The 14,957-nt window shown below is 41.0% G+C and overlaps 2 protein-coding genes across 2 annotated transcripts in view; both read right to left on the reverse strand.

The window, feature by feature from the left end:
• LOC131483359 (zinc finger protein 585B-like) overlaps positions 1–14,957 on the reverse strand; it is a 759,159-nt gene that overhangs the window by 654,541 nt on the left and 89,661 nt on the right. The window lies entirely within an intron of this gene.
• LOC101520234 (zinc finger protein 260-like) lies at positions 5,547–13,510 on the reverse strand. Its single transcript, XM_058681257.1, has 4 exons — positions 13,486–13,510; positions 9,785–9,845; positions 7,070–7,284; positions 5,547–6,913 (listed from the first exon to the last, which is right to left on the reverse strand). The coding sequence occupies exons 1-4, from the start codon at positions 13,508–13,510 to the stop codon at positions 5,547–5,549; spliced, it is 1,668 nt and encodes a 555-aa protein (XP_058537240.1).

Here is a 14,957-nt window from a genome sequence, read left to right on the forward strand (position 1 = left end):
CCTCTGTCTTCAGACCAGAGAGGGTATACCTAAGAAGCCGTTGAACCTGACAGGACAGTAAGATGCTGGACTCTATGTTTGGTATACGCTTGCAATAGGGGAATCTCAACTGAACTTGAGCTGTGGTTATGCAACAAGGTGGAGGAATCCACCATGGTGGGAGGGTTTGGGGAGGGGTGGGGAGAACCCAAGTACCTATGAAACTGTGTCACATAATGCAATGTAATTAATGAATTAAAAATAATAAATAATAAAAAAAGAAAATGTTGATAATCATGTGGTTACCCCTGAGTGTTCTCTCTCTCCCCCTTTCTCTCTCTATATCTATGTCTCATGTCTCTCTCCTTTCACACACATGCACACATGCACACACTCATACACACACATATGTTACCACTATGCTCTCATTGCATTGAAGTGATGCAGCCAAAGGAACCCTGGGAAAAGCTATCACCATGCTGATAATATTTTCTGCTCCTCAAACTCCTTATATATTATCCATCATGAAATATTTCATTTCAGTGAGAATATACGGTGGCTGGCACCATGGCATAATGTGTAAGGCACCATCTGCAGCACCAGTGTTCTATATGGGATGCTCCACTTTTGATTCAGCTCCCTGCTAAGGTATTGGGAAAGCAGCACATCATGGCTCAAGGGAGACCTGGAAGGACCTGTGGATCCCTGGCTTAGGCCAGCCAAGCTCTAGACATTGTGACTGTTAAATAAGGAATGAACCAGGAGATGGATGATTCTCTCCCTCTGTATGTCTCTCTTTGTAACTCTTGGTTTTAAATCAAATACTTTTTTTAATCTCAAATATTTTTGGACAATTCTGCATTCCATCCACTCCACCCAATCCTGCAATGAACAAACTCAATGTAAATTGTTTGGGCCTAGCCCAATGACTCAGTGACCAAATCTTCACCTTGCATAAGCTGGGATCCCATAGGAGTGCCAGTTTATGTCCTGGTTGCTCCACTTTCCTTCCAGCTCCCAGTGTGTAGCTTGGGAAAGGAGAAGAGGAGGGCTAAAATCCTTGGTGGACTGCAGCCACAGGGGAGTTGCAGCAGAGGCTCCTGGCTTTGGATCAACTCAGCTCCAGCCATTGTGGCCACTGGGGGAGTGAACTGGTGGATGAAAGATCCTTTTCTGTTTCTTTTCCTCCATGTATATTTGTGAAAAAGATCTTTCATTGACTGGTTCACTCACCAAGTGACCACAATGTTTGAAGCTAAACTGATCTGAAGTCAAGAGCCAATATTTATTGGACAGTGAGATGTATAGAGAGGAAGAGAGACCAAGAAAAACCTCTTCCATCAACTGGTCCACTTCCAAAGCACCCACAAAGGCAAGAACTGAGCTGATCCTAAGCTAGGAGCCTAAGCTTGTTCCACATCTCAACTGAATGCAGGATCCCAAGGCTTTGTGCTTGGATCTTGACTGCTATCCCTGGTTATGCATGCAGCTGATGGGAAACTGGAGCAGCTGTGACATGAATTTGTGCTCACATGAGATCCCAGTGCATGCAAGGCCAGGACCTTAACCACTAGGCTTCCCAACAGGGCTTTAAGCAGTATATCTTGAAGAAAAAGGAACATTAATCATTTGAGGAAGCACACATGGAAATTGTCCACTACAAGTTAGAAAATGCCCTGATTGTGTTCGGGGAGAGGGCAGCTCCATCTGACCTCCCTGATAGAGCCCAGAAAATTGTACACTGGTAGTTCTCAATGTTTCCCTCACATTGAAAAAAAAACTATTCAAACAAAAAATTAAAATGCTTTTCAAATTATTAAGGTGTAAAGTGTAATTCTAATGATTTTTTAAACTATAAAAGAAATGATTTTTTAAAATTACTCCTATTCTCTCCGCTCAGAAATTGTGCTGGAATTCTGGCACCTTGGTTCAACCTGCTGCTTATAATACCACCATCCCACATCAGAGCACTAGTTTGAGTACCGGCTGCTCCACTTCTGGTCCAACTCTCTGATGATGCACCTGGAAAATGTCCATGTATACACATAAGAGACCTGGATGAAGTACATGGTTCCTAGCTTTAGCCTAGCCTTACCCTGACTGCTCTAGCCAATCAGTGAGTGAAACCAGCTAATGGAATATCTCTTTCCCTCTGTTACCATGCCTTTCAAATCAACAAATCTGCCATGCCTTCAGTGGAAGATCCCTTGTTCCCTCTACTGTGGCTTTCAGGAGGGCACAGGTGCCTGACAGCATGGCCTGAGATAGGTAGACAGGAGTGCACAGCTGGCGCTGGGTCAAAATCTGTGCTGAGTCACAGACAGATGTGAGATGAAGTCACAAAATAGCTCCAAGAGTCCATCTTGCAACCATTTAGCAGAGTAAGGATGACAAAACTCCACATCCAGCTATGCACAAAGGCAATAAATTCAGGGGACACAGAGCAAAACCAGGAGAAACTCCCCACAGGCAAGCAAGGCCCACCTAGTAGATCATAGTAATGATGGCCTTGGTGTGAGCAGCAGGGGTGTTAGAAATGCACAGCGTGGCCTGGCTGGCATGGCCTAGTGGCTAAAGGCCTCACCTTGAACAAGCCCAGATCCCATATGGGCGCCGGTTCTAATCCTGGCAGCTCCACTTCCCATCCAGCTCCGTGCTTGTGGCCTGGGAAAGCAGTTGAGGATGGCACAATGCATTGGGATACTGCATCTGCATGGGAGACCCGGAAGAGGTTCCTGGTTCCCGGCTTTGGATCAGCGCGCATCGGCCCGTTGCGGCTCACTTGGGGAGTGAATCATCGGACGGAAGATCTTCCTCTCTGTCTCTCCTCTCTGTATATCTGACTTTGTAATAAAATAAATAAATCTTAAAAATAAAAAGAAATGAACAATGGTCAAAGGGTGAGCAAACCAGAATCTGGAGCAGCAGGCAGCAGAGCAACCTGCGGCAGACACCATGCTGCTAGCGAGCATTCCTAGTCTTGGAGCAGTTGGCATGATGGCGGGATGTCTACAGGCCCAAAAACCCTGGCCAAGCCTCCTGTGTAAGATCTGGCAACAAGATGGCCACTTGGGGACAAATGCAGACACTTTGGTTCAGGCCTACATAACATAACATAACATGAACATAAACATAAACATAAACATAAACATAAACATAAACATAAACATAAACATAAACATAAGTTTCCCAACCTGCTCTTTACACTTCTCCACAAAACGCTTTTCCAGTTTCCTTTTTGGTCACATCAGTAGGCTATCATGCCCTGCTGGCAACGCTCAGATTGAGGAATCAATATTGTATGATTGCTTCATTCATTGTTCCTATGGCTGCCTCCTGTGGCTTACTGAGCCCACCCATTGTCCCCATGGCAGACTCCTGTGGTTCCAATACCTTTTGTCTACCCATTGACCCCATTGCAGAATTCTGTTGCTGTCCACTTACCTGGTTCCTACGCCTGAATAACTCAATCTTTCTATAAAACAATCACTCAGCTCACACATCAGGGGCACTCTCAGAAGGAAGGATTACTGACACCAGCCTGTTAATTTACCTGCCTCCTCAATAAATTTTGCTGCTTTGCAGAATTGTCTGGGCTGCACTTCTTGGGGAGAAGCTTGGGTTTGATGTAACATTTAGTGCATTGGCTGGGATTTTTCCCTCTGTTACATCAGCCACCTTCTCTCTTGGAAGTGTGGAATGGGAGATTGAGTCACTGCGGGAAATAAGCTCGAGATCCCTTGAGGAGCTGCAGGTCATCTGTGTGGGTGAACCACTGGGATTCAGAGAGCCAAGCTGGATACAGCGCATTGCCGCCAGTCAGGACTCCTGCCGGGACAGCAATAGATTCCTCTGGTCTGGTTCAGGAAGCTTCAGGTAAGGACTCTAAAGAGTTGTATTGAGTTTAGGTGGCCACACAAATTGGTGAGGGATGTCCATTATTGGGAAGATCATACGAGCATATATACAGCAGAGAGGGGGAAGGCAGAAGGGTGGTCTCAACAGTACTCCCAAACTACACTGTAATTATAACTGGTCAGTAGGCATGCCTCTTTCTCTGGACACTAATGAAGTCACCAGCTGCATTCTCTAAGCAGGTTTGGGAACCTAATGTTTTAGGCCATGTGCAAGCAGACCAAGATAAGCTAGCTCATGCCTTTGGGCATGAGCATTACATGTGACTGGTAAACAAGATGAGGGCTGCATTTACCTTGTTAAGAGTTGCTTATCAGAAAAATTCTAGCACAGCTTCGCAGGGACGGAGAGATTGGGATACAGCCTACTACTCTGGATATATGCCCAGTGAACAGGCCAAGATGGAGTCTCTGTTAGCTGAGACCACTGCGAGTGGTTTGCCTAGGATTCACAGTGTGCCATGTGCCTATGGTATCCTGCCTGGAATAAGCAGGCAGAGATCCAGGGGCGATCTTACACAGTAATTCTTCAAGGAGAGATGGTGGCCAAACATGATATACATTTGGCCAGATATCACACGAGAATCTTCTCTGTGGACAAGATCCATCCTTAAAATCTGGGTCTTTATTATTATAATTGCCACATGCATCAGTTGATATCTGTGATTCCAGTGTAATTCCGTAATAGGAGAGAAATTTTGAGATTCTAAGATAGCTCAATTACATACATGTGTAAATGACAAAGATGGCTTTTCAAACAAGTATTACACACTGAGCATTTATTATTAATGTTGAATCTGAAAGCAGAATTCATTCACATTTCCCACCTCACAACAAAGGGAAATCATGTACAAATTGCATCTTAATTACTTTTAGCAACAAATAAACTCTCTTCTGAAATGATACTCCTCAGGATTATTATGTAACACTTGCTGAGACTTGCAAAGTATGTTTCCACATCCATCGACTTGTTACAATGTTTTGTATTTGCACTCTTGCAAATGGTTGTTTCATTCACTTTGTAAGTTCTGACAGACCATAATAACAGGTTTATGGTAGCTAGTCTTTCTGGTTACATGTTTTTGTAGTTTTGAGGTCTGTTACTCTAATGATTGACGTCACAAAAATGATTTTTCAGTCAATGCAGTGATATTTTACTCAGTTCTGTGTATATACTAATTATTGAAGCAGGTATGCTTTCCACTGTGCTCAAAACGTGTTTATGCATGAATTTTAAACACATGTAATATATTCATTCCTTTCCCGTGTGAATTCTGATAGTTCATGCAACTTGACTGCTTGCAAAAGGATTTCTCACACTCACTACATTCATAAGGTTCTTAAGCTGTATAGATTCTCTGATGTCGAATGAATCCTGACTCACAAGTAAAGGCTTTCTCACACAATCTAAACTTATAAGGTTTCTCCTCTGTGTGGAGTCTGATGTATCATTAGGCTTGACGTATGAGAAAAAGCTTTTCCAAACTCACTACATTCATAAGGCTTTTCCCTAGTGTGGATTATGTGATGTTTAACAAAATATGACTGATCGGTAAATGCTTTTCCACATTCACTACATTCATAAGGCTTTCCCCCAGTGTGGGTTCTCTGATGTCTAATGAGGTATGACTTCTGAGAAAAAGCTTTTCCACACTAACTACATTCAAAAGGCTTTTCCCCAATGTGGGTTCTCTGATGTCTAATGAGGTGTGACTTCCAAGGAAAAGCTTTTCCACACTCACTGCATTTATAAGGTTTTTCCCCAGTGTGCATTCTCTGATGCTGAAGGAAACCTGACTGATCAGTAAAGGCTTTAAGGCACACACTACATTCATAAGGTTTCTCCCCAGTGTGGATTCTCTGATGAGTAATGAGGTGTGACTTACGAATAAAAGCTTTTCCACACTGGCTACATTCATAAGGTTTCTCCCCAGTGTGGATTCTCTGATGTGCTATAATGCTTGACTTATGAGAAAAAGCTTTTCCACACTGGCTACATTCATAAGGTTTTTCCTTAGTGTGGACCCTCTGATGTATCACTAATTTTGACTTCCAAGGAAAAGCTTTTCCGCACTCACTGCATTCATGAGGTTTTCCCCCGGTGTGGACCCTCTGATTTGCTCTAATGCTTGACTTATGAAGAAAAGCTTTTCCACGCTCACTGCATTCATAAGGTTTTTCCCCAGTGTGCATTCTCTGATGCTGAAGGAAACCTGACTGATCAGTAAAGGCTTTAAGGCACACACTACATGCATAAGGTTTCTCCCCAGTGTGGATTCTCTGATGAGTAATGAGGTGTGACTTACGAATAAAAGCTTTTCCACACTGGCTACATTCATAAGGTTTCTCCCCAGTGTGGATTCTCTGATGTGCTATAATGCTTGACTTATGAGAAAAAGCTTTTCCACACTGGCTACATTCATAAGGTTTTTCCTTAGTGTGGTCCCTCTGATGTATCACTAAGCTTGGCTTATGAGAAAAAGCTTTTCCGCACTCACTACATTCATAAGGTTTTCCCCTGGTGTGGACCCTCTGATGTGCTCTAATGCTTGACTTATGAAGAAAAGCTTTTCCACACTCACTGCATTTATAAGGTTTTTCCCCAGTGTGCATTCTCTGATGCTGAAGGAAACCTGACTGATCAGTAAAGGCTTTAAGGCACACACTACATGCATAAGGTTTCTCCCCAGTGTGGATTCTCTGATGAGTAATGAGGTGTGACTTACGAATAAAAGCTTTTCCACACTGGCTACATTCATAAGGTTTCTCCCCAGTGTGGATTCTCTGATGTGCTATAATGCTTGACTTCTGAGAAAAAGCTTTTCCACACTGGCTACATTCATAAGGTTTTTCCTTAGTGTGGACCCTCTGATGTATCACTAAGCTTGACTTATACGGAAAAGCTTTTCCACACTCACTGCATTCACAAGATTTTTTCCTTGTGTGGAGTTTCTGTTGACCAATTAGCGATAATTGCTGGTGAAAGGCTTTTCCATGCTCATTGCGTTGATACTGATTCTCTGCACTTTGAAAGATCCGATCTCTAATGAGTTCTGACTTCTGGTACATGTTTTCTTTACATTCATTGGACACATACAAATATTCTCCTGTGTCAGTTCTCTGTTCGGTGGTAAGGCAAGATTTATAGTAGCCAACATGAATTGCTTCTCCCACACCGGCAGGTTTCTGATTACATGGCTCTTTGGTGTAAACTTGCTCACACATAAGGACTATCTTCTTCCTGCTGAACGTTTTCTCTTTCCCATTGTGTTCAAAGGACTGCTGACAAATGTGGATCTTGTTCAACTGACTGAGAATTTCCTCACTCTTGAGGTTGTTCTCAGGGACATTAGAAGCATGCTTCTTTTCAAATGGCATTTCATTAGACTTTCTGTGGGAAAAGGGGATTTAAAAGAAACGAAAGTGTTATTCACTTTACTTTCAAATGGCACCAGATCTCTCAGTCCTTCCTGCTTTCCCCCTCACCTCTTCCAATTTCAACTGCCACTTAAAAAGTAAACATTTTGTCTACAACTGGTTTCCAATTTCAGTTTCTATACTAAGTTAAAGGAAAGAACCACTGAACTTTCCTGGTAACGCTTGGTTTTGTGCAGAATATGTGACTTGAAAAAGAATTTTGGCTCTTATACAAGAGCTCTGTGCTTGACTTAGCAAAGAGAAGACTAGAGAAGGTTTGTATTGAACTTGTGGAAATGACTCTTGGCACTCTATGCCTCTGCAGAAACATGAACACACACACCCACCCACCTAACCACCAACCTTGCTCCAGTTAAACCTCCAGATGGACTGTAATTTTAGGTGGTGGGGGCGGAGGTAGGAAGTACAACAGTTTAGGAATTAGAGGCTCTAATCAACAACTATCTATTTTCACTTTTCCTATCATGTCAATTTTCATTTTAGAAGCAAGTTTCTGGATCCTTGTATTTGGCAAACTCTTGTTGGAGGATTGACAGCCTCTAGAAGAGGCCGATTTTCTGCATGATTAGAAATTCCCTAATTGGATCCTGAATAACAACTACCTGATATGTGACCAAAGTTCTGGGCTCCTTCTCATGCTCCAGGCTGGTTTATCCTCATTGGAGGAGTAATGAGAGTCCTGGCACCATGAAATATTCACTTTGGATTTATTTTTTTGATTTTAAGATATATTTGTATTTCCTGGAAATTCACATATCCAGAGAGGATGAGAGACATATAGGAAAAATCTTTATTGTCTTGATTCACTTCCCCAAAACCACAACTGCCAGAGCTGAGCTGATTCAAAGCCAGATACCAGGAGTTTATTCTGGGTCTCCCTCACAGGTGTACAGTCAGAAGCATGGGAGTTGTCCTCAACAGTACTGCCAGGCCACAGGCTGCTGGGGACCATATGGTGAGTGTGGAAGACAAGAAGGTGTGAAAAGAAGTGCTCCATTGCAGGCAAAGCTGCACGGACATTCTCACTGCATGGCAAGGCCCAACGGATGTCTCTACAACCACCTGAAAAACAGTTTCACCTCCCTTTGAATGGACACGGGACAACCCAACGCAGATTTCTGTAATCTATGCATTGTCTGCCACTGTGGAGTTGTTTTTTTACGATCAATGTGAGTTTGGAAGATGATGTTGCTGATAACATCTTAGCAAAAGGGCCTTTTACTATTCCTGCCCTCCTGGATGCCTCCCTGATCATATGATAATCAAGGGTGTTAAGTCTCTACATGTTGCAGAATCTATGCTTATGGTCTTCTTGCCCAATTGACCATATGCTAGTCAAGGATGTTAAGTCTCTAGGAGTAGTGGGAATCTATTCTTTCCCTCTTTCCTTAGTCTTTAGGTCCCTCCTTCTGTGATGCAGTTCCTCCTTGAACTGATTGAAGACTAAGTTGTAGAATCAGGATTGTAATAGAAATGTGTTACTGATTGATATGTACCATCTATTGAGAACGTCCTGACCACAGGATTAGGACAGCTGATATCCTTTCTCAAGGTGAAATGATTGGCAGAAATATCCTTAGGAATGCCTACTACAGCAGGTGTGAAACGTGGGTGCCAGAGTCTGTGAAGGCTTCTGTATAAATTAAAAGGACAGCTTTCTTGCATTGTCCATTATAATACTGAAATTTTAGTGGCCTGTTTATTTTCTATGCCTACTCCACACACCTTTCTCGAGTTCCAAACTTGGCTAGAGTTGGACTCTGGCAACAGGCTAAGAGCTGGATGATAAGTGGGGCTGCCAGGCCACAAAGTAGTGTCCATATATGATCCCAGTGCATGCAAGGCGAGGGACAGCCACTAGGCTACCACATCATGCTTTCAGGCTTGATCTTTTGAAATGATGTATGTGGGCATTTGGATGATCCCTTCTATACTTCATGGATAAGCTGAGAAAAGGCCAGTTTCTTCATCTTTATCACTCATGTGGCTTCCTACCTCTATAAGCTGAAAAGACATAGAATGGCAGGTGTACATTTAAAGCTGTATAGTAGAAGCTATTTCCTTGCTGGCTGAGACACAAGCAATGGGAACTGTCTTGCCCAAAAATTCCTATATAGACCAGGAATGCTCAGGGGACACTTAAAAATCTGAGACCCTTCTGAAAAATTTTGCTGTCTCCTTTCAGGAGGGATAACATCTCCTGGCTCTCTCCCAAGAAATGCTATTTGATTCCCTCTGCTATCTACATTCACCTGGTCACTTTGCAAATAATACTTCTGTCTGCAAATGAAAAACAAAAAAAGGAGAAAGAATGAAATCCTATGTCTCAAGTCTGATTTTTGTACAATTTCCTGTTCATATTGTGTTTCAATTATGGCCAGAATTAATGTTAAGCATCTTTGTGTCAATGTAAGTCCCTTTTCAGTTATTATATAATTGTGAATTCAACTTACCTGAAGATTATTTCTTGACCTTTCTGATTAACTCCAAACAACACATTTTTTCTGTGGGAATCTGAAATGAGGAAAAGAGTAACCATAACCATGAATCACATTTAAATGTTTCTTTTCAAATGCTCCAGCGAAGCAAATGAGATTTGTTGCCATTCTAGATGGAGCACATTTTAATATTAGTAAAATGTGGATTTTGTGAGCATTATTAATGGGCATTAAATCTCATCTATTAATGCCTTAACATAATACCCATTTTATAAATAAAAAATTCAATTACCTGAGATTGTGTATTTAAGATAAAATGAGATATGACAGAAAATATGTTCTAAAAATTCAAAAAGGGGCCCAGCAACGTGGTCAAGCGGCTAAAGTCCTCACCTTGAACATTCCAGGATCTCAAATGGGTGCTGGTTCTAATACCGACAGCTCCACTTCCATGTTAGCTCCCTGCCCGTGGCCTGGGAAAGCAGTCAATGATAGCCCTAAGCCTTGGGATTCTGCACCCACGTGGGAGACCTGGAAGAAATTCCTGGTTCCTGGCTCCAGATCAGCATAGCGATGGCCATTGCGTTCAACTGGGGAGTAAATCATTGGATAGAAGATTTTCTTTTTATCTCTCCTCCTCTCTGGATATCTGACTTTCCAATAAAAATAAAATAAATCTTTGAAAAAAAATAAAAATTCAAAATAAGGCTTGAGGTATCTAATATCCCATCTCAGCACTAGTTTGTATTTTCCTGGGTATTCTGCTTCAAATACAACCTCCTGAAAATGTATCTTGGGAGGTGGCAGATGTGATTCAAGTGTTTGGGATCGTGAAAAGACCCATATATACTTCCAGATTTATGGTGACAGGCTGGCAAACTGCTAGAAGAAACCTATACATGGAGACTATAGAATACCTGGGTCTCACCAGCTGTCCTTCTGGAAGAAACTCAAGTAAAAATTAAATATAATTTTAGTCAACATTTACTGAGTTATGCATCAACTTCCCTGCCCAATATGTGCTGACCTACCTGCAAGTCTCTGCGTGACAGATTTTTCCACTGTCCATGGTGCTGATTCTTGCTCCAACTTGAAGATCACATCAGGTTTTGTCATGGAGTACCCTGGGAATGGAGAATGATGTAGGTTTTCCAAAATCCCCACGAGTCCTACCAACTACTACATTTTATAAACTCTTCTTTCATTAACAAAGTATACAGAAGTGTTCTGCTTATGTGTGACAAAACTTCACTCACCCAAGGACAGCAGATTGTTATATGTCTCAAGCATCACCTCCCTGTACAAGGCCCGCTGAGTATCATCCATATTCTGCCATTCTTCCTGGGTAAAGTCCACAGCCACATCTTCAAATGACACCAACTCCTGTAACAGCACATGTCACCTCAGTTCTGGATCACTAAATAGAATCACTGACAGTGCATTCTCTGCATATTTAATTTGCAACTTCTATGTGTGCAGTTCAATTTACAATTTATACAGCATCACAAAGTAACAGATAAATGAAAATATCTTGTGCTGTATTACTTTTGCAATTCCAAAACTACAACAGAATATTCCTTATTCTCGTACAGGTTGTTTTCTCTAAAGATTCTCATTCTGATGAGCTGTTGAAGGCATTGCTAGAGTATCTCCTCAAGTGGAAGGTATCACTCTGTTTATCCGTGATTGCCACTCTGATTTTCAACTAAATTAAGACAAATAACCATATTGACACTGAACCAAAATATTAACTCAGAACCCATAATACTAAGCTGAGTTTAACTCTTCTCTGTGTGTTCAATTTGCAACTTCCATGAATGCAGCTTAATTTATAATCTATATGGAAACACAAGGTAAAATCAAAACATTTTGTCCTGTATTATATTTGAAATTCTGAAGCTATAATTTCATTACTATTCTGTATCAGATTGTTTTCTATAGCTGTTAAAAATTGTGTTCATTCTGTAATCTTTAGAAACACATGAGCTAAATAACATGCTAGACTAGATAATTAAGATAAATGCTTAATATTGCACAAAATAATGAGAAAATTTTTGAGTACCTTACTAATGATTTTCTCAAACATGCAAATACTTAAAAATATTATACAGCAAAAATAATATTCTATTTTCTTATTTCAAAATGAAATAATGAAATACTGAAAATATTATTAAACTGTACTTGCATGAGGAAATATTTCCTACAACTTATACTGGAATTAAAATATATATAATATATGATCATATACATCAATAATACATATCATATATGCACATACTCAAAAGTAAATATGGAATACATATACATGTAATTCCAATCTATATATGTATATATATATGTATATATATATAAAGAAATATATATATATACACATTCCTATTTTCTACATTTGAGTATGCCCATATTAAAATTCTTTCTGCTATCAGCTGCAGAAGCTGATACTTGGGGCTAATTCTGTCAAGTCAAACCACAGAACCACCTGAAGAGTACATAATCTGGGAGTGGGAGAGGCCTGGGTGGGAAATAATGGACTCCTCCCTCTTGGGTTACCACTCCCATGGGAGTGCACAAAAACTAGGATAGGGGCTGGTGTAGCTAGACAGAGAGGCACTCAACAACATCTGTGAAGGCTGGATAGTTGAGCTGGTTAGCTGGAACTAAGCTTTAATGCCCATTGACATGTACGAGAGCCGTATGAAATGTGGGACAGACTGGACTAGTCAGCTACACATACTGGCAAACCAAGGTAGGGGGCAGGCCTGGTAGGGGGTTTTTGTGGGTCACTCTGACTAGGCTGTACTTCCCACTGGCTTATGTGAGGACCTAGTGTGTGCTGGGCAAAATCAGGCTGGACTGCAACACCAATTGGTTCCAGTGAAAGTCAAGGCTGGCAACAAAACCAACCCAGCAATTGCAACCATCAGCTGATCGGGGTGATGGACTGTGCCAGGCCCTGTACTTGCTAGTACATATAAGAATCTCGTCTGGGAATACCTCAGAGAAAGTTTCTTTGGGGATCTCCCCAACTGAACTGCCAGACTCAGAACACTAACCATGAAAAGACAGAGGACAGAACAAGTCAATCAACCACCTCAGGTATGTGTTGGCAGTGAAAAACTGGGCAAATGGAGACTCTAAGATGGACTATATCAATCAGTGGATTCTTCAATGACCTCATCGTGCTTGGAGTAGTGAGATTGGTAGCAATTCATAACTGTTGAACTATCAAAACCACTTGAGCAAGAATCTCCATGCATCAGGACCAGCCGGCGTGGCCTAGCAGCTAAAGTCGTCGCCCTGAACACCCCAGGATCCCATATGGGCGCCGGTTCTAATCCAGGCAGCTCCACTTCCCATCCAGCTCCCTGCTTGTGGCCTGGGAAAGCAGTTGAGGACCATCCAAAGTCTTGGGTTCCTGCACCTTTGTGGGAGACCTGGAGGAGGTTCCAGGTTCCTGGCTTCGGATTGGTATGCACCGGCCATTGCGCTTATTTGGGGAGTGATTCATTGGATGGAGGATCTTCCTCTCTGTCTCTCCTCCTATATATATATATCCGCCTTTCCAATAAATATAATAAATCTTAAAAAAATTTTTTTTCAGAGCATGCCACACATCTGGGATCTGGGATGGGTGGGAGACTGGATGGGGTTCCTCACTTAATATCCCCCTTTATCTCAGATACATGAAGGAAACAATATGGAAATAATATTCTTACCCACTTTCCTGTATCTCTGGAACATTTTACCCTAATTAGCTATGTAAAGATTGTCAAAAATATAATTAAAAAATTGAAAAAGTTAAAAAAATATAAAATAAAAAGATTCTTTCTGCTTTGTTTTTGCTTTACTTTTTGTGGAATAACAATTAAACTGAAGTTTTAATTTCCACATAGTAACCTACAGCTTGGGAGAGACACAAATGATAGTCTCATACAGAATTATCTTCTTCTGACAATTAGTTCGTATCAGCCAGTCATAGCCTACCAGCTGAACAGAAAATATACATATAAGACAAATGCCATGCTGTAAACAAGTTTAGTCCCTTTTATATTTAATGTTTTGAAAGCCCTTTAGCATTAACCAGTTATCTTTTTCTTTTGTTCCAGTCATTTATTTGCTAATTTTAACATAAAAACAGAGCTAATGCAGCAGATATACATAATTATAACAGTGTGATACTTCTTTTGAAACTTCCCTTTTTCACCATTACTCTCTTAAACATTTGAAATGACATGTTTTAAACTCACATTGTACTCAAAATCTTCGTTTTTCATGAAGTGAATAAAAGGAGAGTAAAATGACCAATTTATTAGGCAAGCAGTAATAAATATAATAAAATGTGGTTGTTAATTGTATGTATCAATCATACAATTTACAAACACAGATCATTAAAACTACAGTAGATTATCATCATTCGCTTTGGGACAAAGATATAAAACTGACAAATCATGTTTGCACCAATAATGACATATACCATTGCTTGCTCCGCAACTTTTCTGTTGTTGCTTGTGATTCTTTAAGCTACTCTACGTAACAGAATATCATATTTGCATATCTGTATTTAGGATATTTCACTTCTCTTCTTGCCCTCTAGTTACACTCATTTTGATATAATACACAGAATTTTGTTCTCACAGCTGAATAACAGGCCATTGTGCACATACACTATGTTTTCCTTATTCAGTATCTAATGACAGACACCTCAATCCATTCCATATCTTGTGTATTATGAATAGTGCTGCTATAAAAAAGATAGGCTCCCCTCCCATACAAGGTGTTCATAACTTTCAGAAAATATGGGTAGATTGCTCAAAATTATGCCAATCTTATCGAAATTTAGTATTTTCTTATTTCAGTTAATCTTTTTAAAAAAGATTTATTTTTTCTTGCAAAGTCAGTTATACAGAGTCAAACAGTAACAGAGAGGAAGTTCTTCCATCCGATGATTCATAGCCCAAGTGGGCTCAACAGCTGGTACTGTGTGAATCCGAAGGCAGAAGGCAGGAACTTCCTCCATGTTTCCAACGTGGATGCAGGGTCCCAAGATTTTGGACCATCCTTGACTGATTTCCCAGGCCACAGGCAGGGAGCTGGATGGGAAACAGGGCTGCGGCTGCTGTGATTAGAACAAGCACCCGTATGGGATCCCGGGGTGTTCAAGGCGACGAATTTAGCTACCAGGCCACTG

The sequence above is a fragment of the Ochotona princeps genome, chromosome 25 (assembly GCF_030435755.1).
Source record: "Ochotona princeps isolate mOchPri1 chromosome 25, mOchPri1.hap1, whole genome shotgun sequence".
Classification (NCBI taxonomy): domain Eukaryota; kingdom Metazoa; phylum Chordata; class Mammalia; order Lagomorpha; family Ochotonidae; genus Ochotona; species Ochotona princeps.

What these genes read in the sequence shown, in the direction of transcription:
- LOC101520234 (XM_058681257.1), bottom strand. Translation starts at nt 13,510, where the DNA reads ATGTTCCAGAGATACAGGAAAGTGG. An exon ending in GGTCAAGAAATAATCTTCAG is followed by an intron (nt 7,285 to 9,784) that starts GTAAGTTGAATT and finishes CTTTTCCCACAG; the next exon opens with AAAGTCTAATGAAATGCCAT. An exon ending in ATGTAATCAGAAACCTGCCG is followed by an intron (nt 6,914 to 7,069) that starts GTGTGGGAGAAG and finishes TTCAAAGTGCAG; the next exon opens with AGAATCAGTATCAACGCAAT.